This window comes from Rhinopithecus bieti, unplaced genomic scaffold (genome assembly GCF_001698545.2).
Source record: "Rhinopithecus bieti isolate Rb0 unplaced genomic scaffold, ASM169854v2 scaffold_8601, whole genome shotgun sequence".
In the NCBI taxonomy this organism is placed as follows: domain Eukaryota; kingdom Metazoa; phylum Chordata; class Mammalia; order Primates; family Cercopithecidae; genus Rhinopithecus; species Rhinopithecus bieti.
The window spans coordinates 1,147,658-1,174,267 of NW_016806193.1; the positions used below are offsets into that span (position 1 = coordinate 1,147,658).

The 26,610-nt window shown below is 38.9% G+C and overlaps 1 protein-coding gene and 2 long non-coding RNA genes across 6 annotated transcripts in view; 2 read left to right on the forward strand and 1 right to left on the reverse strand.

Moving 5' to 3' along the window:
- Nucleotides 1-6: 6 nt before the first annotated feature.
- Nucleotides 7-10,022, forward strand: LOC108531527 (uncharacterized). The gene is made up of 3 exons (XR_001886188.1): nt 7-4,051; nt 7,576-7,631; nt 9,592-10,022. It is a non-coding gene; the product is annotated as an uncharacterized LOC108531527 (long non-coding RNA).
- On the reverse strand, nt 8,349-20,995 carry PSMD6 (proteasome 26S subunit, non-ATPase 6). Of its 2 annotated transcripts, none has more exons than XM_017875014.1 (8): nt 20,665-20,995; nt 19,702-19,907; nt 16,673-16,818; nt 16,196-16,415; nt 15,976-16,084; nt 11,189-11,357; nt 8,707-8,784; nt 8,349-8,556 (listed from the first exon to the last, which is right to left on the reverse strand). In XM_017875014.1, exons 1-8 carry the CDS (start codon nt 20,807-20,809, stop codon nt 8,460-8,462), a joined length of 1,170 nt encoding a protein of 389 aa, XP_017730503.1. In that variant the 5' UTR covers nt 20,810-20,995; the 3' UTR covers nt 8,349-8,459. The 2 variants fall into 2 exon arrangements, with proteins under 2 accessions (XP_017730503.1, XP_017730504.1); XM_017875015.1 differs by lacking the exon at nt 20,665-20,995 and adding an exon at nt 20,246-20,658.
- Nucleotides 20,996-21,196: 201 nt separating this feature from the next.
- Nucleotides 21,197-26,610, forward strand: part of LOC108531526 (uncharacterized) — a 15,523-nt gene continuing 10,109 nt past the window's right edge. For 2 of the 3 annotated variants that reach the window (XR_001886185.1, XR_001886187.1), the window contains exons 1-5: nt 21,197-21,277; nt 22,020-22,137; nt 23,918-23,979; nt 24,141-24,281; nt 24,764-24,926. This is a non-coding gene — a long non-coding RNA (uncharacterized LOC108531526). The remainder of the gene's footprint in view (nt 21,278-22,019; nt 22,138-23,917; nt 23,980-24,140; nt 24,282-24,763; nt 24,927-26,610) is intronic. The other variant, XR_001886186.1, reaches the window with a different exon arrangement.

Sequence of the window (26,610 nt, forward strand, 5' to 3'; positions counted from 1 at the left end):
AAAAAAAAAAAAGTGCTGCAATGATGAACAAAGAATTATACAAAACCTACTTTTGTATCTTTATTTTGGAATTTCTTGTTCTATTATAAATATGGAAGTATCCCTATTTCAGAAGACATATTTTGTTAAAATGAATTGTACATATTTAAATATGTATTTTTGCACAGGTCTTTTTTTCTGATATCCTGTTTTGGTACAATTGAGATCATCTAGTATTTATTTATTAATTAATAAAAGTAAATACCTTTTTATAATTTGAAGTGGTTCACTGCCAAGCCAATAGTTCTAGAACCTGCCTCCTTTACAGTTTTAAGGGATGCCTCTGTTCTGTGAAAAGTCTTTGTCCCTTTTAGTGTCTCGGGAGTGGATTCATACAGATGAAGTGGGCATTGCTTCTTCCTGGTTGCCTGGTTTCCTGATAGACTACATGTAACTAAGTGACACACTGCTTTTCTTTTGTTAGTATTTTATGTGTGAGAGTGTGTGATTGCGTGTGTGTGTGTGTGTGTGTGTGTGTATACTCTGAGCACATGTATGTTAGTATGTGATGTGGTTTAAAACTAATGGAAAAAACTGAAAAGTGCCTGAACCTAGTTTTAAGCTTAGACAGAATCTCTTTAAAAAGACTTGAATGTTCAGTTGAACTTTTGGAGTTTGCTTTTTTCCACATAAATATTGTTTCTAAAATTTTAGGGGAGGAGTTGAAAACCACCCATGCTGGTAATTTTATAAGGTATTTTAAAATTAAGACCTTTTGGTTCATAGTAATTCAATTGGTGATGGATTGCCTGGTGGCACCAAGGGTTGCAAATCTTTTTGTCAGCCAGCAACTTACACGATGTGTCCGTTTTGTTATTCACTCATGAAATACAATTTAAAATAAAATATTTAAAATATTTTGTATTCCAAAAATATAATACAAGTAAGTACCTCTGAGAACATGAAAAAAATGTATAATTTGAAAAATGTAACTTATAAAGGCAGCTGTCTTCCTGTAAGAGTTCTGTTGCCAAGGAATTTCTTAATGTCGCTCATTCTGTCCAGGGGGTTTGGGGGGATTGGGCTTTGAAAAAATATTGTTAAAAAGTTTGTTTAGCAGAAAATAATCATTTTTACATTTTGTGCAAAACATTTTACATTTTCAGATCATTTAAATGAGCACTACATACTGTCAGTGTGAATGTAGGGCCTTGAAAGCATTTTGCTTTTTTTTTTTTTTTTGAGCTTGGTTATAAAAGCAATCTCCTGTGTTAAAAACGTGTGAATAGTTTGGTAATTTGTACACATAATCAAGAGCATCTCAGCTGGACTTTGTGTTGGCTGCTGTATAGAACATGAACAAATGTCAAGGGATAGAAAATTACTTTGGATATTTAAAAGAGAAGAAATATATAGTCTATTTGTTTTGTAACAAGTTTCTGTAAATAAAATAATTTATACTATTTATAAGAAAAGGTTGTGCTTTGCTTTATAAGAAATTAGCTTGTGGAACAAACATGTTACTTAACGGGCAATAAAATTAGGACTTCTCAATAAATAAGGTTGGCTGCATGAAATATTTTACATGTTTCTGCCTCGTTGTGATACTAAACTCTTTCAGTCCACTCTGACTTTTCATCACTTTTGGCATTGAACACCCTTGTGAAGCCCCTTCACTTTAGCCTCCCTGTTATATAAGCTAAATACCTCTAAGACCGGGGGATGTTTCCATTTGCGGGCACAAAGCTTTGCCTTGGATAAATTAGCAACTGTGTAAACAGTGAACACTGCTGTATTCTGGCCTTGCATGTTTGTGAAGGAAACGAGGGAGTTGATGGATTGAGAAACACATTCTGTTTGTACTTAGGTGCAAAATTGATGACATGTAGTTTTGATTTAAGATAAGCTTTTTATCCAGACCTGGTCTAATCTCTTCCTTTTACATACCTCCCTTACTGGCAATACAAGTGCATTTTAGTATTATTTGGAACACAGCATAATCATTTACCTCTAGAAATCCAGACATTTTTACTGTTTGCAAATCATTCTGATAAATTATTTGTGTTGCTTAAAATAAGAGGAGCAACTGCTTTGTATATTAGCAAAAATGTTCATACCTGATATGAAAGAGTCATGTTGGCTTCAGTTCCTACTGCCCTGTGGACTTCCCATTCCCTCCTTACTTAAGTCAGCCACCCACTCAGTACTTCCCACAAATCTAATCATGAGGTGCTCTCTGTAGGTAAATCCTTTCACCATGGATGTCCTCAAACTTCCCAAGAAAAGGTTCAACTGCTAAGTCAATCTCTTACCCTTTTTAATTCCATTCCCTTGCAGGTATCCCGGCCCTGCATAACAAGATGATCCCAACTCAAGGAAAAGGGTTTAGCAATGTTGGATCTTGGCATATGTGGGATTTCACCAGGCAGAAAGGCAGACAAGAGTAAGATTCTAGGCAGATGGAGCAAATGCGTCGAACATGGGTATGAAGATGTTGAGGGATACAGAATAATTCTGCAGGAATTTTGCTGGATGGAAGGGCCTTATAGGGTTAGAGAAGCTGGTGTCAGACTGTCAAGGACCTTGAATGTCATGGGGCCTCATCCAGGAACACATGGGATCAGGCTTAGATTAACCCAAATGTAACTGTCAGAGCCCAGAGATATTTCATGGTCCAGTTCTAGCACCGTGCAGCTGCCAAAAGTCAAAGCCATTCAAATCTGTACTGAAAACTTTGGAAAATCAAAGACGCACTTAAGTCTCTTTTCCCATCTCTTGAATTCTCACTCTTTTGCTTCAAAGATCTGTCTTTACCTGCCCCTGTCCCCAGTCCTAACAAAAAGCACTCCCCTAAATCAAGTCTAAGTTCCTCTCCCTTCTCACTCCTTTCTTAGTCTCCTCTTTCTTGTAAGAAGTTCTTGCTTCTGTTGTTAATGGAAGTTAATTAAAGTAGTCTTTCACTTTGTAAGGCTGTAATTCTTGGCACTTGTTATCCTCATTTTCTACATCCAAAACCCGTGAACTAGAATATCTCTTAGGAGGTAAGGAAGAGTGAGGCTATCAGCCGAAGAAAAAGTCTCCAGAGGGAAGGGGAGAATCACTTGTAATTTAATACTTTGTCAAAAAAACATCTCTGCCACCTATGGCCCCCCAGTAACAATGGAAGACAGAATCAACAGGTGAGAACCTCGGACAAAAATAAGTTACAAAGCTGTTGTAATCCAGGTAAGAGCTATTAAGTTTCCAAACTAAGGCTGACCATGAGGATACCTGATACTGATTTCAGAAATCTTTTAAAAGTAGAACCAACAGGCCTTGAGGTCTAATTCTATTCAACATTAAAGGGAAGAGTGAGTCTAAGAAGACTTCAGATTTTTAGCTTGGCCAAACCAATTGAGCTTTAAGTGAAATGTGTGATATGGCAATAGAGAAGGAAAAAGACATAATGATAGATTTGAGCTGCTGGTGGGAAATTGTGGTTTAGTGCCCAGCTGGCTGTACAGGCTGGATGGACCTTAGGAGGGAGGTTTGAGCTGGAAAATAAAGATGGAGAGTTGTCTTTCACTTTTAGATGATCAATGAGGTCATAAGGGTAGATGAGTTTACCTGGGAAAATTAGGTAGCTATTCGATTTGGCTTCTTATGTTAAAATAATACTTCTCTAGTTAAGTACTTAATATACCTGACACTGTGCCAAGTTATATATATCCTCTCTTTTACGAAGCCCTCATAGGGCAGGTATTTTGATTCCAATCATACTGATGAGGAACTCCTAAGAAGGTATCTTGCTTAAGGTCCCATGACAAATAGGTGGCAGATCCAGGATAATTCAAGCCTGTCAGAACAGTGATTCTTAATTTTTCCCCTCCTCAGGCTCCAGGAATCACATGAAGTTATGGATCCTGTCTGACCGAGGCACAGGCACACTACATTTTTATAATCCGCCTCCAGGATATCACAAACCTGAAGCCCATCCTCCATGGCCCAGAGAGAAAACCCAGGACAAGACCTTGGAGAAGACTGTTTTCATGAAGACAAATGGAGAAAAGCACTAGAGTAAAAAGTCAGAGAGGTAAGGAAAGGCAGAGAAGAAGGGTGAGATTGAGATGGTTACAGGGTTAGAAGTTTAGAGTCGATTCTATTATAATTATCAATGCCATCTACCCATTTAGGTAATGTTTTATTATCCTGTTTAGTCCAGGATAACTGGAACAGCATGTATTGGTTGGGTGGAAAAGTTAGAACTTGGGCAGGGAGATTGCCAAAGAATTAAGAGTATGAGTGAAGATGTGACTGAGTGATTGATGATAGTCTGGATTGGGTATTCAGGGAAGAGAACTGGAAGTCCACCACGTAGAATCTATGCAGGTGCTCTTAAGACACTGGTTTGATTGGAATTACCTTCTTGTTAGATCTTAGGAATCTCCTTCCAGGTAACTTTTTCTGATTAGACAATTGATTTGTTCAGGGTCACAGAGCAAAGTCAACATTCAATTCCATGTGGCCAATACAAGTGAGGGGCTACGGGGCAGGATTCAGGGGCCAGAGTTATCAAAGTGATACAGCACTTTTAGGAATAGGACAGGGAATGGAGGAATTGGAATTCCAGTATTATTTTCAAAAGCAGAACTGGCCAGATGTGCTTGTGATTCCTGGGTGGAAACCATGGCAGTGGACAGAAGCAGCATGAAGGAAAAGAGCAGTGGAATTCAGGTTGAGGAACTGTGAAGCCAAGGGTGTTGTATAGGTTATCCATTTCAAATTAGTTAGGGTTGGGAGGAAGACTGAGGCAGCTACTTGGTTCTGGGATGATCTGCATGGAAGAGGGCAAAGTGACTTGGAGATGTGTGATTGAGGACAGTGAGCACAGTGAGTTGATGGTGTTGCTGGGTTGTAAGCAGCTTCAAAGACATGGCATTTTGGAAGAAGGTGGAAACATAATGGCCAGGAGAACAAGCAAAGGACTAGGAAACATTGAACTGAAGTGCATATGAATAAAACAATCTCTAACCCAGAGGGTTTCAAGAAAAGCAGAGTCCTCAAAAATCAAAGGTAGAGTTTCCCCACATTGATATTATACGAACAGTACTTTGGAAAAGCACAGGTCTCTGGTCACCTTTAAAAGGCAAGGTTGGTAAAGTTGTCAAGGTGCCACCTGCTGGTAGTCTTAACTAAATGGTCTCTTCAAGGGAAAGGGGATATATAATGGTTGGATTAAAGGCTCATCATTGAATAGCAAATTGTCCCTCTTGTTTCTTAAACCCAATTTGTACAGGGAAAGTTATGCCACTGTAAGAGATTTTTAAATGAAAAAACAGTTACACCCTCTGACCATGTATGTCAAGGTTAAAATGGCCTGGATCAGATTGCTACAAATTCCTGATAGCCTTTATAGTCCTTCAGAAACACAAGCATAATGCAAATCTGTGGCTCTATAGCTTTGAAACCAAAACTAGTGATTGTCAGAGCTTTTCACGTTTTCCAGATGGGGATTTTACCTCACTGCCCCATTGCCATTGTGAAGGCACAGGTTTGTTACCAGCAACTACAAGTTTATGTAGCATTGGGAAGGCCAGGGATTATCATAGTTCCCTCCACCCTTTTTCCCCATAATCATGGGGGCAGGTATTTCAACTGTCAACTGTTCATCCTCTTAAAAACATTAGGTTAACGGCAGCACCAAGGACTAATTCAGAATATGAAATTACAGAAATGATTTGCTAATGATTAGTAGCCTTTTATCAATTAATGTTTGGTCAGGTTATAAAAGACCACATGTATTCAGTCATAAAATCCTAAGTGTACTGGAGTATTGCATGCTCAGTGATCAAGTTGTAGGTATCCTTCTAGCCGTCTGGGGCAGGTAAAAGCTGGGTGCTTAACAAAAGTGGTTTTTACACTGTTTCTGTCCTAAGAGACACTGGTATTTAAAAATTGACCTAAAGCTATTATTTCTAATACAGGAAATAGATTACCATACCTTGACATAGCTTTAAAATATTTATCTCTTACTGGATAGATTTACTATAAAATAAAATTTTATTGAGGTAAGAGAAACTGGCATTTTTGCTTTAAAAATAACCACAAAAGATAGTTTATCCTGGTGATGTCATTTCACACTAGGATAGTTAATTTTGACTGAAACCAGGGTTAAAAATAAGATTGTTTCCAACTTCAAAAGAAAACATTTACCAACATGAAAAAGGAACTATGTATAACTGTTTTAGCTCTGTCGCTCTGCAAATATAACTATCATTTCATAATCTTATTTTCATATTGTGAAGCACCCTTGAATAAAAGCAGAAAAGACAGACTTTCAAAAAACAAGCTGTATCAATTAAAGCTACTAGAGACAAGATGGTTAAGAATTATTTGGATAGTTTCTTCTAGCTCAAGCTTGTCCAACCCACAGCCCACGACAGCTTTGAATGTGGCCCAACACACATGTAAATTTTCTTAAAACACTGAGGTGTTTTTTTTTGTTTTGTTTTGAGCTCATCAACTAAGTGTATTTTGTGTGGCACCCAAGACAGTTCTTCCAGTGTGGCCCAGGGAAACCAGAATATTGGACACCCTTTCCTAGTTGATTAACACAGGAGACTTTTAACCATCAACCTCACATGTACAATATTGGGGGTAGTGCAGGGATAACAAACTCAAATGCCAACAGGGGCCAGGCAGGCAGTGTATATGAACAGACTGGGTGGACTGGGGCACACTGGAAAACAAGCTATGCTTGTCGCTTAGCTTATTGGAGCATGAGTCCAGAGTTAGCCTAATCTTTCCTTTTTCCAGAGAAGCTAGATATGTGGTTTTTAAACTGTCAACTTTTACGTGGTGACTATAAATTTTTTTCTTGAAAAAAGTATTTAGGGTGTGCCAGTTGCAGCCTGTGGGTGACCAACTGCAACTTTGTAACATTCAGAAGCCACCTTTGCATTCCTGACTAGCTTTGGTTTTCTGTAGAAACCCAAAAAGCTGAGGTTTTTTTTCTTCAAGAAATGTTTTCTAGATAAGCATTTTTAGAAATTCATAGGTGGATATTCTCAAAATAGGCATATTCAGCATTTTAAAAGCCTCCCCTCCACCATAGTGCCTACAGGAAACTCCTTTCAAAACAGAGCTCTGGCTACATTGCTTTCCTTGGCATATAACCAATGGCTCTTCTTCCAGCGATGAGAGCCACTGTCTTCACTTTTAAGATAATGCTTCTAATATTTTGCCATTAATTACCTTGTGATAGGGCTTTGATTTCCCAGCCTATTATTCATAGTCTACTGAAGAGTTTTTATCATGAAGAAATGTTGAATTGTATCAAATTATTTTCAATCAAATGAGATCATGTGTTTTTTCCTACTAATATGTTAACAGGGATCATTCCCATCAGTAAATGCTCTTTAAAACAACAAAACTCAAAACTCTTCTTTCCTTCCCCTGCCTTTTACAGTAAAATGCCATTTCCCATTCTCTTCTGAACTCACCTCTACCAAAACTGCTCATTAAGGTCACTAGTATCTCTGGTATCTTTCACTTAAGCCAAAAGCTTAGGATCTCCTCTGATAAATTTTCTCCCCTCATCCCATTCTAATCTTTTAGCAAATCCAGCTGCCGCTACAATCCATGCCACCGAATGCCATAGTGAGACTTAAAAGGTAAGCCAAATCTGCACTTAAAATTACCAGTGACTTTCCCTGTCTTTCTTCCCTCCATATGTGCATGGGCTTTCCCTCCTTTTCACTTAAATGTCACCTTACCATAGAAGCCTTCCACAACACCTCACAGAAGAGAGCCTATACCCTGTATCTCTCTCTCTGGTTTTATATTTCTTACAGTACTTATTCCTATCTGACACACTGAAAAAAAGTAATAAATTGTTTCAAACAGGGGAACAAGTTTGTTTTCCTCACTGCTATTACTATGGTCCTACTTTTGGAAAAAGGATTCAATTTGCTAATATTTACATACAAGGTTTTAGAAAACTAAGATCGGCCTTGGTAGATTCTGTAATCCAGGTTATGTCAGTGTCCTAAAATAGGGTAACTTCCTGTCCTATATGGTTACTTGTTTCTGAGGGAAAGCGTATTACACATTTTATTATCTTCTATCTTTTGTATACTAAGTGGGAGACACTGTTTAATTGTAGGCCACTATATAGTATGTACTCTTCTTTCTAAAAAATCAGGAAGCTTACAGGTAAGAAATAACGGCCTGTGTCACCATCTGTATTTTACTGATGAGGCAGTCAGGATCTGAACCCAGCTGCAATCTTAACACTATAAACCAGATTTTCAATAATGAATAATTCAAGTGACAGTATTTTAACATAAGTGGACCCCATTCTACACGGCATGTGTTTAAGAAAAAATAAATGGAAAGAAACAATGCATATTTATTTTATACAGTTGACCTGGGCACATAGTGAAGTAAGCTATAAAAATTCCAAATAATTATCTCTAAAGGAAATCCTTTGTTACATGGCTTTACATATTAATTACTCTGGAAAGTTTTTGAACTCTGTTTAGTAGCAGATCTCCTTTCTTGATAGTTTCTTGGTACTGCCAGTTCTTGCTATCAGGTCTATAAATAAATTCAAGAAAAAATGAATTATTTACCATTCACATTACTCCATGACAATAGTTCACCTACTTTTAAAATTTAAGGCACTTAAAATTTAGGAATGCCCCTTATTCTGAGCAGTGTAACAAATGATACACAAAATGAGAGTACCTGTTGGTTTCTACTATTTCATTCACTTTATCTATTTTGCAGTGTAGTCTCCCAGCAGCAATAAACCTGGACAGTTCCCTAATTTAGAGAAAAAAAATAACAGCATTAGCTTTATAGAAAATTCTTAGAAAAATGCAAACTGCATTAAAATACTGTCTTAAAAATTGTAACATTTAGCTTCCCTTCAAGCTTGTTATTGCATATGCAGTAGTTGAGGCTGTCCCTGATGTTATTGCAGGCTTTAAGTCATCTAGAATAAACATGATCCTAGAAGTTTATATTCAGATAGAAAGTAGATCAAACAATGAAACCATTCATATGTACTCTGAGAAAAACTGTAGGTTAGGAAAAATTAGGGACTAAAACTGATTAAACTAATAAAGTAATAAACTGTTTCAAACAAAAGACCTAAAACAAAATTATGGAACACAGCCCATGGGTAAACACATCAATAGTAGATTTACTAAAACAACGACCCCTTCCCTCTCCAACATGTCTTAGTCTAAACAAGGGGAGGCGAGAAATGATGTAGAATTATTGCTTTGCCCATTTTTAAAAAGGGGATTTCATCTAAAATGTAGTTTTTTAAGGGAGAAAGAAAGAATCCATAACAACCCAGATTTGAAATTCTTAGGTATCACAGAAATTTAAAACAAGGGCTTTTTAGGTAACAACAACTAGAGCTCAATGGTGCAACCTTTGCCTTAATCTTAAGCTTGTCTTAGAACGTGAAGAAAAAAAACTGAACAATTCAAATACTACCGGAATTCAGCTACTACCTGAAAGGTACCAGCTGCCTTGCATTCACTTGTCATCAAGATGACTTAAGGAATACTGCTGTGTGTGCCCCTAACTAATTAAGGCTTTATCATCTTCACATCACAGTTAAGATACTGAAACATCACAGTTAAGATACTGAAGAGACATAACCTGACCAAGGCCACAGAGTTGGAAAAGAAGCAAAGCCAAGCCCTTTTCTCATGCACTGCTCACAACAAGCCACTCCTTCCACTGACTCATGAAAAACATACTCATAATGCCCAGCCTGCACCCTAATGAACAACCCTCTTGGAGAGTGGTCATCTGACTTCAATTTCACAGACTAGAATTCAGAAATGGAACAAAATATTGGGATACCTGCCTTCTGTTTTGGGAAGGATCATTTAAAAAATGTGTTGGTGTCTGAAACTTACCTTCAAGTGGTTAAAAAACATAAAATGTATAGATTGTGACAATATGTTAAAAGGTACTGTACAATTCTTTAGAATGTTATGGATGTTTGAAATTTAAAAAATACTAAAAAGAAAATGGTCTTATTTAAAAGAAATGCATCTTCATTTAAAGTTTCCACTGCAGACCATTGAAAAAACCATCATCAACATTTACAAACACCCACATGTGGGAGCCACCGATCTAGATACCATCTGGACATCCCATATTGTGTATGTCTCTTCCCCAACTCTACTCTTACCATCCTCGTCCAAGCCACAGTAACATCTCCTCCAAGAGCTACTAAACAGCGCAACTGGTCTTTGCTACCTTACTCTATATAAGACACTGCAGAGGACCATGTAACTTGGGCTCAAAATCTTCCAGTAGCTCCCTATCAAACCTAAATTAAAACTCAAACTCCATTCCATGACCTACAAGACCCCTACACAAATCACCTAACTCTCCATATATTATCCTCACAATCTCCTACTGCTCCCCCGACGATGCTGGAGCCACACTGACATTTTGTGTTCCTACAACATCCAAGCTTATTCCTGACTCAAAGCCTTAGCCTTTTCTATCCCCTTTTCTGCATGCAGAAGGACTCCGTATGCCTGACTCTTCTCAATTCAAATCTCAAAGCAAACCTCATCTCCTCAAGCATGCCATATGTAAGGATAGCATTTTCTCATCTCCATAGGTTCATTTCTATGTGAAATTACCTTTTATATTTATTGGCTTCCTTGCCATCTCTTCCCTACTACTACAATGAAAGTCTGTGAAGAGGGAGCTGTAAAACAATACCAAACATACAGTAATGGCTCATTAAGTATTTGTTCAATCACTGATGCAAGTACTAAAAGTCCCACATTTAACAACCAATTTGAACAGAATTGCAGCAGCAACCTAAAAACTGGAAGGAATTATCAGAGGGGATATGACCAACTGTAAAATACGAGATCTAAGAGTCATTACTGTAGCTGCAGTGTGGTCTACAAAGAAATTACAGAAGACAACTCTGGTAACAACTGGTCTAATGACCTTTAACAAATCACTTAGAGTCACTACAACTCATTTTCCCATCTGTTAATGCAAGGGGCAGATATGAGGAAGGCAGAGGTGACAGGATATGTTTTGATAATATTGAGGAAAAAACCTCCCCCCTCCCCGTCAAGGTTGAGGGAACCAATGTAAACAAGTAAACTGTACAAGTTCATGTATTAAAAGGCAACTTTAAAACTTCAATTAACGTGGCATTATTCAGACTTACTGATCAATGAATTCCACACCAACACCAAATGCTTCTGCCATATAGCCAAGGGTTAATGACCTGTATGATTCCAGCAGCTGACTGTATGCATGAATTCTCATTTCTCTTACATAGTATCGATAATGAGGGGCAAAAAGCCAGTCCTTTTTCATTTCCTGTTCCACAACCGCTGCAATGAATAAAATGACAAATTATAAGACTCTCCTTTTCAGATAAAAAGATTAAAAACTAAAGCAACACTAGTTGAGTCCAACAGATAGATGAACAAGTATCAAATTTCTCACTGCCCTTCCACATCATGTCATCAACAATGGCAGCAACAGCAGTAATAAAGAAGGCCAGGTATGTAAACATCATCCTTAAGTAGCAGGTGGCTATTTGACATCAGCATCAGAAAGAGCTCAGCTTCTAAAGGAACTTGTTCACAGATGACAAAGTTCCCGTACTAACATTTTAACCATGGAGAACTTCTTATGCCTTAAGTAAAATAAAGTGAAATTCATTTTTTAAACAATTCTAACAGAGAAACAGCAGGTGCAGTGAAAAATGATTTATACAGACCAGAAAAAAGGTATAAACCAGACATTTTCAAAAAGCAACAAAACTCAGAAGCAAGAAAGCAAAGACTGATGACTCCTATTTCCTGTTTATTTGTTCATGTAAATAGTCTACATAACAAAACACTATGAACAAGGTTTGAAGACAAATGATAAACTAGAAATTTTATTTACAATGATGAGTTAATGGCCTTGATCCAGAAAGGTCTTTAGAAGTCAATTAAACAGTAAAATGTACGTAGAGTATTAATGAGCAATCCACACAAATATAAATTATTTTACTGAATAACTCCTGTATATCACTGCTGTAGATAGTTATATGGCAGTGAACCAAAAGACAAGATCCTTGCTGCCACAAAAACTAAATTTTCAAAGGGCAGAGACAGATCAACAAATACACAAGATAAATCCTGTGAAGAAAATAAAAGTAACATGATACAGTGACGAGCAAGTCCTCCACTGGATTGGAGTGGACAGGGAATATCTCTTTGAGGGGCTGGCTAAGCACAGAGCAATGTAAATGATAAAAAAGTCTGAAGGCAGGAAAAGCATGGTTAAGCCCAGGAACAGAAAGGATGGCAGACTCAGTAATGCAAGCAGGAAGACAACTACAGGGATACAGAAGGTGAGCAAGAAAAGAGACTCTAGAGTATACTTATGCATGTGGTTTCAATGAGATGGAAATCCCTGGAGAAGGAGAATATTTGTTTTTAGTGTTGGGGGTCAGGGTGGGATTTAAGCATACTTTGGCAGTGTTCAAGTGGATACGCCTATTAAACAGCCAAGTGAGGACGCTAAGGAGGCATTAAGGCATGAGTCTGGTGCTCCAGTTTGGGGCTGGAGACATGAATTTGTCAATCACTGCCATTCAAACGTATCTGATGGCACAAAATGAAGATAAGAGACAAGGGCAGTAACTCAGTCTAAGGCAGTCAGTCACTGAGAGGTGTAACAGTGGATAAGGAGGTAGGTCCAGAGAAAACAAAACAAGAGCATGTTACTGCAGAACCAAGAGAAAGCTGTGGTGAGAAGCAAAGGATGGTCAACATCAAGGCAGATAAAGATGAGCAAGGGAACACATGATTTAGCAACATGGAGTTCAATGGCCACTAACCATGAGATGGTACGTATTCTCACTAATAAGAGAAATGCATAACACATCAATAAAATTATTTCTGTTCTCTCAGACTGGCAAAGAGTATGGAGAGGGTGGGACAGGCTCTCTCAAATGCTATAGACTGAGAGAAGTATAAATTGTGTAAATATAAACTGGCATATTTCTGGAGGGCAACGGTGGTCAAGACACAATATATTTAACCTTTGGAAAGTTCCATTTCTTAGACTTTTTTCCCAAGGAAATAACAAGTGGGAAGGATGCATTGTTGGAGTGTTCAAAACAGGGTTGCTTATAATAGGGCAAAACTGGAAACAACCTAGTTTTCTGTCAGTAGAGGATAAATTATGGCATAGCCAATACATTGAAATACTAGGAAGTCCTTAAGAAAGGATAACGTGAAGCTCCTAGGAACACTACCTGTTCAATTTGCTGCTATTCTCAATGTTAGTACACGACAGCCACTCAAAAACTAAATGACCAATTATATGTATAGTGACATGAAAAGATACACACATTACTTGTGAAGAGAAAAAAAGGTACTTACAAAACAGCATATAAAATACCTCCACAATACATAGAAGTGTTACATACTTGTATCTCTGGATAGTGTGTCCCCTGAAGGACACACTTGAAAACCTGATTAACAGCAGTTGCCTTTAGAGAAAGGACACTGGTGATCATATATTAGAGAAAGACTTTTTCTTCTTTATATGATACTGTTTACAACTGTATCATATAAAGTGTACATATAGTGTATAGTATATGTGTACATATAGCTTTGGTTTTTAAATGTTTCTTTTTTAAAGTGCATATAATAAATGAACAAAAGGTCTAGAAGGATATATAACAAAATATTAAAATCATTGTCTCGGGAAGAATTTTATGTGAGTGAATGCATGTATGGATTTGGGGGTGAGGTGAGATACAAAACCTTTTACTTTCTCAGTTTATTTTTGATTTCTAAATATAGTCAGGTATTACCTAGAAAAGGACACTACTTCCTTTTCCAATTGAATTATTTTAGAGCACATTAGTACCAAGTACTGTCCTGCTGTCAGGGTCATTATGAAGATTAAAAAAAAAGCATAAGGTCTGCTCCCAGAAATTCTAGTTAGCAAAGGAGACAAACTAGGAAATTATCACAAAACTGTGTGCTAAGTTTTAGCAAGTGGGGCATGTGGCCAGTAAGTATATGAAAAGATGCTCAATGAAACTAGTCATTAGAGAAACACAAATCAAAATTACAATGAGATATCATTTCACACCCACAACGATACCTATAATCAAAAAGACAGAAATTAGTAAGTACTCGATGTGGGAACACTGGGACCCTCACACACTGCTGATGTGAATGTCAAATGGTGCAGGCACCTGCTTTGGAAAACTGGCAGTTACTCAAAAAGTTTATTAGAGGGTTACCATTAAAATGCAGCCATTCCACTCCATATGTCCACAGAAAAAGCTGTACACAAATCTTCATTATAGCATTATTGATAGTAGCCAAAAAGTGCAATCAACCCAACAATCTATGAACTAATGAATGGATAAATAAAATGTAGTATATACGTACAACAGACTATCATTTGGCTATAAAACAAAATGAAGTACTGATACATGCTACAACATGGATGAATGTGAGAGCATTATCAAGTGAAAAGCCAGGAACAAAAAGCCACATATTTTCTGACTGCACTTAGATGATATGTCAAGAATAGGCAAATCCGTACAGACAAAGTAGATCAGTGGTTGCCAGGGGCTGGGGGAAAGGAGGAATAGGGAGTGACTGCTAATGGGTATGGGTTTCCTTTAGGGGTGATCAAGATGTTCTGGAATTACTCTTTCCAAAACCTTGCCAACATACTAAAAACTACTGTATTGTACACTTTAGGGAATTTTATGGTATGTGATTTATACCTCAATTTTTTTTAAAGCAGGGGGCATACAATAAGAGCCCCAGGAATGCAGAGAAGAGATTTGTTCTGACTCAGGGAAGCAGGGAAGGGTTCCATATTTGAGTTGAGTGATGACCAGGAGACCCCAAGCATAAAAAAGGGAAAAGAGCAATTCTACAATATAACCTTATGTACAAAATCAACGTAACTTTATGTGTATGTATGAGAAGATAAGGCCAAGTGAGTAACTCATCATGCTGGAGAAACCTGTTCCTACATTACCTGAGGTAAGTACTATGAATTCTCACAAAGCAACCCAATTTGTATGCATGGAGAAAGCATCCAAAAAACACTGGGCCAAAAGCCACTGCAAAAACATTAACAGTTATCATTTAGAATCCTCCATTCCTACTTTTCACCAATGCTATCTATTAAACCAAACACCTTCTGAAATTTGCAGCATAAACAAGAGACTATATCAATGTCAAATTTTAAGTTTTGGGAAAGACCCCTGGGTCAACTTGATGCAAGCTAATTCTTCTATCATCTTAATAGTTTGTGTCATTATTAGGAAACCAAATAGCCAGGAAAGAATGGGGACAAGAGGGAAAAACAAGCAAATGTGTGTAGGCAGGATCACTACAAACTAGCTTTGAGGGAATACAATTATGTTCAACAGATTATTTTCTTAACCCATAGCCCTTGAAAATGATTTGCAAATCAGCACAAAGATTTAGCTATTTAGCTATTGCATACAGAATAACCTATTGCTGAATTCAAGGTTCAATTAATCTCTAACCCAAATCACATTCAGAATTCCCTCACTTCTTGCTCCATTAAGCCTAATATTTATAGCCATTTGCTAACTTTTGCCTTATACCCCATTACGACTCTAAACCAGGGGTCTGGCAAATATCCCCAGCAAAGGGCCAGAGAGTAAATATTTTTAGGCTTTGCAAGCTACATAGTTCTCTGTCACATCCTCCTTTTTTAAACAACACTTTAAAAATGCAAACTTCATTCTTACCTCCTGGGCTATACAGCAGGCCACAATCTGATGACCCCTCTTCTAAACAAAATTGGGCACATTAGGAATACTGATCAAAGACATGCAGCTATCTACACACTACATTTCTCAGATGGGTAAAAAATCTTCTGAGGTTATTTGCACATAGGATCAGGAGTAAGACAGATAATCAAAAATATCAATTCTATCCTTACCTAATGATTGGAAGAAAACAGAGTAACGGCATTCATAGAGTGAAAACAGATACTGCCGAACTGCTGGAAGACTGTGCAACACTTCAAGAATCTCTGCTCCTTTAATGACCTAGGTATTTTAAAAAACATATATACAAAATTTAAAAATGTACACTTTAATGATTTTGTGTATTTAAACAAAAAAAGTATTTAAATTTGAGTATAAAAGTTTGGTCATTACCTTTTCCCTGAGATCTGGTCTTTCTAAGGCAATCATACTGACATAGACAGTATAAGTCACAAATGTTTTATAATCCATGAGTTCATAGGATGTAAATGTTGAAACAGTGTCAAGGAAGAGTTCGGCTGCCTGTTTGAAATCACGAATAGCCACACAATAAAGACCCTGATACACTTTTAGGCGGTTTCTCCTGTCCCAGTCTCCTCCTTCTTCTATTAAGCTATGAAATAAAAACAGTAAGATCATAGTCTGGAAACAGACAAAGCCATGTTTGAAAAATTTTCTGTTATTTGAAATGAGAAAACAACTTTTAACAACTTGAACCAAAAGGAAATATTTAAAATATTTTACTAAATAAGTACATCAATTATTTGACCAAACTTACTGGCTGTAAACAAAACAGGCAGTTTATTATATCAACTTCTCATTTGTAACATCATAATTTAGAGAGAATATAATCCCACTGTTAGAAAGTACCTTTTGGCCTTTTCTGTGTTTCGTGTGATGAGATCATTATCCATATAAAATAAGCCAATCCTAAGGAGATAGAATACAATATCCAATCGGTGACCCAGGGCCACAGTTTTGTCATATGTCTTGCGAAAGGCTGTCAGAGCTCCCTCCTGTCAAGAAAGCCAAGGCAATAGGTTAGAAAAGGCTACAAGTTTCCAAAAAAAGCTATCAGCTGTCTGGGATTTTCTTCAAAAGTTGGGGGAACAGGTAGGAGTAGAGGTACAACAAGATGGCCATTAACTGGTAATTGTTCAAGCTGGGTGGTAAGTACACAAGGGTTTATTATTCTACTTTCTCTACCTGTATAAAGTATAAAAAATACATAAGAAATGCCCAAGCATATACTTAGATTCTGGAAAACAATTTAAGAAAAATATAATATATTCACAATTGTTAAGTATTTTTCTTTGTTCTGTATATTCAATGTTTTCTCTCTTTAATCACAATATACTGTTTCAAAATAACTTAATCATATCTGAAGGGTTTTGGAAATTGGATATTAGTCGCTATTAGAATATGACTTAATTTGTAAATATATAATTTTCTCTCAAAGCATTGTGGGATGTTTCCTTTGCTTTAAAGACAAGAATATGAATAAAATAATTTATTCACACTTGGCAGTTTTCATTATGTGTCTGCCTGGTTTGTTTTATGTAATTATTAGTTATATTTCATAAATTTATAAGAGACTGGGAAGAGAGCAATGGATACACCTAGCACTCAGATCTTGGTTTTTAAATACTATCCTCCACTAAAAGGAACCAGGGATCCTAGGAGAAATGGATAATTCTAGGTTTATTAGAGTGAAAATAACAGGTGAACCTGTGACATTTTGTTTTATCAGAAAATAAGACTAATGAGATATGTCAAAAGGACAAAGTGTCTTGAAAGAGCCTCTACTAACAAATTTGCAACAAACTTAGCACCATAAAGAATAAAGACTCTCATCAGTGGTAACAGTGAATAATAAAAGCCCACTAAGTCCATTAAGTATTTAGTAATACTAAATAAAATAGGAGGGGAAAAGTTCTTTTTGGAAGAATGATATTTAATAAATACAGAGGAAATATAATATTAGAACATTTTACAACTTCCTGATACTGATTCAAGCATGTCCTTGTTGAAATTCTTCAAAACCTGAATCAAAAGTTTGAAGTTTCTCATTCATATGTAATATATTAGTCTTTAAAACCAGACCACAAATACACAGCTTAAAAGTAAATGGAAACCACTAGATAATTCTAAATTTTTATGTATTTTCCAAATTTTTACAATGACCAACTCTTAAGTTTACAACCAGAAAAGAGAAAAAAACCTCGTTTTAGACATACATTACAGAACATTTAGGCACTTATTACGTGCTAGGTACCAGCCTAAGCTTTTTCCTATCTTTAATCCGCATTAAGTAGAAACTATCAGTACCCCTATTTTACACGAGGAAACCGAGGGTTTCATAAATCATACTTACCAAGGTTGAAAATAGAACCCAGGCAATCTGATTCAAGAGTTGACACTATTTTTATTTTTTTATATTGGCACCATGTCATTCTATATCTAAATACTTCCAGGCAAATAATTTAAAATTAAGAACATTCAAAGCCCATTTTCTTAACCACTATTACACAGTTACTCAAATTTCAAAGATCCCGTAATGGTGGGTACCCCTCTGGTGCCCTGGTGGTGGAGTAAGCTGGCTGTTATATAGAACAACTGGCCACACATATTTAAAAAAAAAAAAAAAAAAGTTCATTGTCCCAACAATTGTTTCATATACTATACCCTAGAGAAACACTAGCATATATACACAGAGACATACATAAGCATGTTTTTACAGCAGCAGTTTGCTAAAGCAAAAACAGATGAAAACACCACACATGTCCAACAACAGCTGAACAGGCAAATAAACTATGCCAGAGCTAGCTCTACTGTGGAACATTTGGCAGCAGTTAACCAGGATGAGCCAGATTTATGTATGCTTGCATGGAAAGACCTCTTAAATATGGAAAGACCTCTTAAATATAATGCTGAATGAAAGGGGCAAACAGGACCGTACACTAGTACACTATGATCCCATGTACGAAAAAAAAAAAGACTAAAAAATTTCTGCAGGTATTAATTTTTTTTTAAATTGGTTCTTTTATTGAGCATTTATATTTTTATATATAAAATTTTACATAAAAAAGATTTTATGGCCGGGTGCAGTGGCTCACGCCTATAATCCCAGCACTTTTGGAGGCCAAGGCAGGTGCATCACCTGAGGTCAGGGGTTCAGGAGTTCGAGACTAGCCTGGCCAACATGGTGAAACCCGGTCTCTACTAATAATACAAAAAAATTAGCTGGGTGTGGTGGCGCACGCCTCCCTCAGCCTCAGCTACTCGGGAGGCTGAGGGAGGAGAATGAGAATCGATTGAACCCAGGAGGTGGAGGTTGCAGTGAGCCAAGATCACTCCATTGCACTACAGCCTGGGCGGCAAGAGTGAAACTCCGTCTCAAAAAAACATATATATTAAAAAGTTTATATAAATGCACAATAAAAGAACTGAAAAGCCTATCTCTGGGCAGGTACAGAGTAAAAGATCAACAGAACTTCAGCATTTACTATACTGTTTCTTAGTTTCTGCTAAGGAAAGTATTATTCGTGTAAAGTACTAAAGACACGAGACCAGTGCTTCCCAACCAAGTGAGAAAACTGCTGAAAACGATCCCAATTTTGTAAAAGCAGTAAATAAAATTCTCTAGATCTACACTTACGTTTTTATTGGCATGGGGTGAAATGGGGAAGAATACAGTCCTAGCTGCTGTTTAGGGAAATGGCAAGGCATTGCATGGAGGCTTTTTCATCTTTACATTGATTCACTAGTACAAGCAAGCATGATCACCTTTATACTTTTTCTAAAACGAAGTCAATTTTTTTAATGAGGAACGATTATCTGGAATAGTCCCCAATTTTAGCCCATACTAACTACAGAGAGAGGAAACCATCTCCACTCACTTTGTCACCTATCCGGCAGAGGTACTCAGCCTTTGCCATCATTGCATCGCGAATTTCGCTCTCTCCTAGATTCTTCTCTGCATCTTCCAGCTCCTCATCCAAACGCTTCAACTCGTCTTCATTTGCCTTCTTCATTTTATTGAGTAGGTCCACGTCTATCTGCCAGTCGAGGGATCTGCACAAGGCTTCATAGTAAGGAGCCATGTCTGACATGCAAGAAGAGGGATGTGTGAGTGGGGACACCTGTGCCCTCAAGTCAGTCAGCCCACGTCTTTCACCCCCCGACCCCCAATAAGTCATCCACCAGTCTCTTCCCCACTAACAGGAAGGCATGTGATGGCGCTTAATAATCGACTTGGCAAAACATGAAACGTATGCTGGTGGGAGGTTTGCGTGAGGGCCAATCCTGGCACTGCCAACCTCTACTAGGGCTGGAGGGAGGGCAATCCTCGGTTTGCTCTTGCCGGATTCTGTTCCAAAAGTCTTCAAACAGGGAAAGACTTTTTATACACACATACTCACATACATATGTTCAAACACTCACATTCACTATAGAAGGGCCAAAAAGAATCGAACCCAAATTTCCTTCCACAGGCAAGCTGAACTCTCCTGCTGGAATACCCCGCGCCTGGGAGCAGTCCCGAATGACAGTAAGTCACGGGGCCTTTACCCTGTGCCTAGCACCGGGATAAATATTAATGCCTCACGACTCTCCTCCAAGCTGCCCTTACAGAGGAAGGCCGCACAGAGATGCAAACCGCTCCGAGATAAGGCGAGGTCCCCCAGGGTATCCCCAAACCAAAGCAAAACCCTAAGGACGGGAGAAGCCAGGCCTGGTCTCGGAGACCCCGTCAGTGGAACGCCCCGGGGTCTGGAGCTCCATCAAAAAAAGTCCCCGCAGGCTCCGGAACGCGGGGACGGCCCAGGCCTAGGCCGCTGACTCGGCGCTCGTGCGGGCCTCACTGTTATCGCGGACGGCCGCCATCAGCTCGTCGCGCACGGCAGCGTCTCCGCGGTGCTCGGGCAGGCTGAGCAGGAAGCGCAGCTGCGCGATGCGTAAGTCGGGATTCTTGGGCAGACCCTCCTCCTCCAGGTTCTCCAGCGGCATCGCGGCGACGGGGACAGCGGCTGACAGGAGACAACTCGGTTCCGACCGGCTGCGGCAGCGGAAGCGGAAGCGGGAGGAGTCGGCGAATACGCCCGGCAGCCTCCGGCCCGACTTCCGGCCCCGTCGCCGCCGGCAGCGTCCTCTGCTGGACACCTCCGGGAACGCCTCGCCCGGCCTGGGCGCCTGCGCCCCAGTGTGGTCACCGGGAGCTTTTACACGCTCAAGGCACCGGCAGAGTCGCAGAGTGGGTGCGGCCCAACTCAAAAGCCCAATTTCTTGAATCTCTTTCTCACTCCCTTTTTAGCTATTTTACTTTCCTTTTGTAACTGATGGTACCTTAAGATTTTTTGAAAACTGAAAATGTAATAACAGCATCGCTAAAAAATCACCGTAGTTTGTCGTTACTCTTATGCATCTCATTAAAATCATCTTCATGCTGCGAGGTAGTACTGTTAGCCTATTTAGTAGGTAAGACAACTGAGGCACAAAGACGTTAGGGAAACTGATCAACCAAGGTCATGTAACTGCCGTGTTGCAAGGCCTAAATGAAAACCCCTATCTAGAACTCTAAAATTCACATTATTTCTGCAGTTTTTAAAAGAAAAAAACTGCACCCAGGATTCTGCGTCATAGTACAACAGCATGATCGTTTTGTTTACACATAAATTAAATCAAATCATTACATGCCTGCATTTTCAGCCTCCTTTTGTTCATATTGCTGTAGATCTTCAGAATTGGTCACGGTTACATTAAATTCCGTTTTGTTTTTTTGAAACGGAGTCTCACTCTGTCACCCAGGCTGGAGTGCAGTGGCACAATCTTGGCTCACTGCAACCTCTGCCTCCCAGCTTCAATCGATTCTCCTGCCTCAGCCTCCCAAGTAGCTGGGATTACAGGCCTGCACCACCACGCCCAGCTAATTTTTGTATTTTTAATAGAGACGGGGTTTCACCATGCTGGCCAGGCTAGTCTTGACCTTCTGACCTTAAATGATCTGCCCACCTCAGCCTCCCAAAGTGCTGGGATTACAGGTGTGAGCCACCCTGCCCGGCCTAAATTCCATCTAATGGATTTACCATAATTTACTTTCACTCTTCCCTCTCTTAGAGGTATCTTTAGCTTGACCAGAGTTTTTACTTACGTAATATAAAAACTTAGATGAAGACTTTGGATGTCTAGATCACTTCATGTTTTGCATCTTTTTCCTTAGCATAAATTCCCAAGAAGGAATAATGGACTAAGGAAAGAAGGATTTTGTGACTTGGGGATATTTAATGTTAAATGGTTTTCCAAAAGAGCTGAACCAGTTTACACAGCCGCCGAAACAGGTGAGACTGCCACATCTCAAAGGCAGCGGGCATCATCACATGATTTAAATGTATTATTTGTTTCTATAAAAATGAAACAAGCATTTTGAAGACAATTCAAATGATAGAGAATATATGAAGAGTAAAAAAATTACTATTAAATAGCTCTCCACCACTGCTAAACTTTTGGTGAAAAACTTTCTAAACATCTTTCATTTAGTCATTCAACAAACATGGTTGCATGGTTACAAAGTACCAGGTACTGTCTTAGGCCTCAAGGACTCAGCAGTGAAGAGCACAAAGCCCTGTCTTTGGAACTTACATTCTAGAGAAGCATAGCTTCTTTAAAACTCACCTGGGTATATTAACATGATAATTCTATACTCGCACATTTTATTTTATTTATTTATTTATTTTGAGATGGAGTCTCCCTCTGTCACCCAGGCTGGAGTGCAGTGGTGCGATCTTGGCTCACTGCAACCTCTGCCTCCTGGGTTCAAGCAATTCTCCTGCCTCAGCCTCCCAAGTAGCTGGGACTACAGGCGCCCACCACCACACCCAGCTAATTTTTGCATTTTTAGTAGAGATGGGGTTTCACCATATTGGCCAGGCTGGTCTTGAACTCCTGACTTTGTGATCCGGCCACCTCAGCCTCCCAAAGTGCTGGGATTACAGGCGTGAGCCACCGCGCCCTGCCTATACTCACACATTTTAAACTGTGTTTTGTTCATTCTGCCATGTATTGTGGATATCTTCGATGACAATGGATTGACCATATAGGATTCCATTATATTTATTTTTTTGTTTGTTTGTTTGTTATTTTTGAGACAGATCTCACTCTATTACCCAGGCTGGAGTGCAGTGGGGTGATCTCGGCTCACTGCAACCTCCGCCTCCCAGGTTCAAGCGATTCTCCTGCGTTGGCCTCCTTAGTAGCTGGGATTACAGGCATGTGCCACCAAGCCTAGCTAATTTTTGTATTTTTAGTAGAGATGGGGTTTCACCATGTTGGCCAGGCTGGTCTCAAACTCCTGACCTCAGGAGATCCGCCTGCCTCAGCCTCCCAAAATGCTGGGATTACAGTGTGAGCCACCACACCCAGTCCATTGTAGTTATATACCAACTTTTTCCTCATGAATCCTTAACTGTGAACTGATTTGGGTTATTTTTGTTTTTTTCACTCTTATTAATATTACAGTGTCAGTTATCTGTGTGCATATATATTTTCACACTTACATAGTTATTTCTCAATCTAAATCTCTAGATGTGCAATTGTTGAATAAGAGGGCGTTAATATTTTATATTTTGATATATTCTGTAAGGATTTTATGAATTATTTTCCACAAATGATAAATCAATTTACATTCCCACTAATAGTGAACAGAGAGCCTGCAGGGGAGAAAAAGTAGTATCTTTTCCTCACCCATTGCAAGGTTCATAGCTGAGACACCTGTAATAAAAGAATAACAGGACGAGGAGAGGTGTCTCACACCTGTAATCCCAGCATTTTAGGAGGCTGAGGCAGGCGGATCACCAGGTCAGGAATTTGAGACCAGCCTGGCCAGCATGGTGAAACCCCATTAGCCAGGCATGGTGGCGCACACCTGTAATCCCAGTTACTTAGGAGGCTGAGGCAAGAGAATTGCTTGAACCCAGCAGGAGGAGGTTGCAGTGAGCTGAGATTGCACTACTGCACTCCCACCTGGGTGCAAGTGCAGCAAGACTTTGTCTCAAAAAAACAAATAAATAAAAATAAAATAACAGGAGAAAAGCACACAAATATATTTCATATAAATTGTAGGTGACATGAGAGCCTTTGGAAATGAAGACCCAAAGAAATGAAGACATCTGTATATTTGTAAGGTAAGTTTGATGAAGAGTGGACAGTTGTGTAGAAGTGTGGTCAAAGGGGGTGTGATGTGATGGTAATAAATTGGGGGGACTTAGTAAGGTCTGTTTGTTCAGATTCTTCTCTGTGTCCCTGTATCTTCATATATAAGGATATTTCTTTCCTTTGGGCATAGGGATAATATCTTTGGAATGAGAGTCTTATGACCTACCTTATAGGAAGTTCAGGGAATTCTTTTATAACTGGCTTCAAGCGAGAAGGGCCCAGAGAAGATGAGAGTGACCTTCCTGCTTCTACCACTTCTTCAAAGCACAAGGTGTGATATTTTGAGGTTGCGTGTCCTGAACCCCATCAAACCTGTCTCCCAATGTACTTTCATTGACCATTTTAAGCTTTGCTAACAGTTGCTTTTCCTTTGCACTCCTTTTATGATTAGTGAGGTTAATTTTTTTTTTCACATTTTACTGACCAGATATATTTCCTGTTTTATGAAATTCTTGTTTGGCGTTGTCAATTCTCTATGTAATCTTTCCACACTGACTAGTCAGCAATCTTCATATTTTAAGGAAATTAACTTTTTCAAGTATCACAGCTTCCCCCCTCATTTATTTTCTACATTTTAGGGGTTTTCTTCAACATGAAAGCTTACAATGTTTAAATAGTTAAATGTATCAGCCTGTTTATATTTGTAACAAGAGTTGGATATATGATCCAGAACTCATGTTGAAGTTTAGGGGGAAACCGTAAAAGTAGTCTTGTAGTTTAAAGTGTATGTGACTGGTATGTTCTGGTTTCCAGTTCGTCCTAGTATAGATGCATCATCAAATTAAGGTTGCAATTGCCAGAAGATCTCAATTGCAGGGGATTCTGCGACTCATCATTATTCCAGGTGCAAATGAGCTTTGGCGCACAATGCCCTGCTGTCAGTCCCTCCACTCAGCACAGAGGAGACCAATTTCCGGTCAGATCTGTCTTCTTCTTCTCTTTTTGCTATTGTAACCATTAATTGCTGAGGAATCAATCGAACCCTGAACTGTTGCTGTGATTTGATTGCCCAGCTGATCAAAGCAGCTCTTTGCCCCATACTGACAACTCATTATTGAACAGTAAATTGCCCATTCCATCAATCTCTTTGTAACCATTAACTCAATTTGACTGGATTAACTAGTTTTACAAAGACCCTTCTTTTAGCTTGAAATCTGAGGTTTTTGTAATCTCAGGGAGGAAACATAAATATGTATCTTCTTGGTAGATATATATCCTGCCCCATGGAAATTAAAATGTTTGATAGAAACAGGCTATCGTGAGCTAAGGACATAGTTTTCTTATTTGCTCTGGTTCTAGGGTTTATTTTAAAAATCACTTTTTCCTCATTTTTTAAAATCTGTGTTACAAGCCCTTTGCTATTAGAACCTGGTTTTATTTTGAGATCTCACCAAGCAGGGCCCTCTTCCTTTTCAGCCTTTGTACTTTTCCTTTATGTGAGATTATATGGCTCTGAAAAGGCTGCTCTGATTTAGGGCACTGGATTCTTTCATTGTGAGAAGAGCGTCGTCAGCTCTCTGTACAAGCCCCACGTGCTGTTGATTGTGATGACTACCATGCCCACTGCATAAAAAAAATGTTCCTGGCCGGGCGCGGTGGCTCAAGCCTGTAATCCCAGCACTTTGGGAGGCCGAGACGGGCGGATCACGAGGTCAGGAGATCGAGACCATCCTGGCTAATACGGTGAAACCCTGTCTCTACTTAAAAATACAAAAAAAAACTAGCCGGGCGACGAGGCGGGCGCCTGTAGTCCCAGCTACTCGGGAGGCTGAGGCAGGAGAATGGCGTAAACCCAGGAGGTGGAGCTTGCAGTGAGCTGAGATCCGGCCACTGCACTCCAGCCTGGGTGGCAGAGAAAGTCCCCGTCTAAAAAAAAAAAAAAAAAAAAAAGTTCCTCTGAGTGTATAATTAACTTTATCTGCTTTGCTCACTTTTAATTACATGCACTTACAGCTTTTTCATTGAATTTCAAATACTTTATGTGCCCGGCCCTGATTATAGCTTCCCTGTATATGTCCAAGATGGGTTTGTGCAGGCAGAGTTATCTCTGCTCTTGCCAGCATCCTTCCTGTTAGGCAATTATTGATTACACCACACAGGATGGAAACTTTCCATAAAGCATCTGCTTGGAACGCACAGAAATTTCAGGGTTATTGTAGCATAATGATCAATTGATGTAGCATGCTCATTTCTTCCTCACTAAATTACTCCTTTCCAAAAGAGTATTTTGAAGGAAAAAGAGTGCTTACGAACACTGTTGTTTCTGGAGCAGTCTGGGTAATTGCTGTAAGCAGTATCAGTTTTCTTTTTCCATGATGAGAAGACACTTGCACAAGACAGGGAGAGTGAAATGTGTCCCCCAGGATGACACACTTTATGCAACCCCACCATCAGCGTAGACCTCTTACTACGTGCTGGGGTTACCAGACAGAGCAGTGGTCACAAAATTCATGGGGTTCACATTCTGGCGGGGAAAGGGTAGAAAGAGACAGAGAAGCAATACACCATTAACTAAATTATTCAGTTAGTGGCAAAATTAGTGAAGGCATGAACGCATGAATGGAATAGGAAAGGTTTTATTATATATATATATATATATA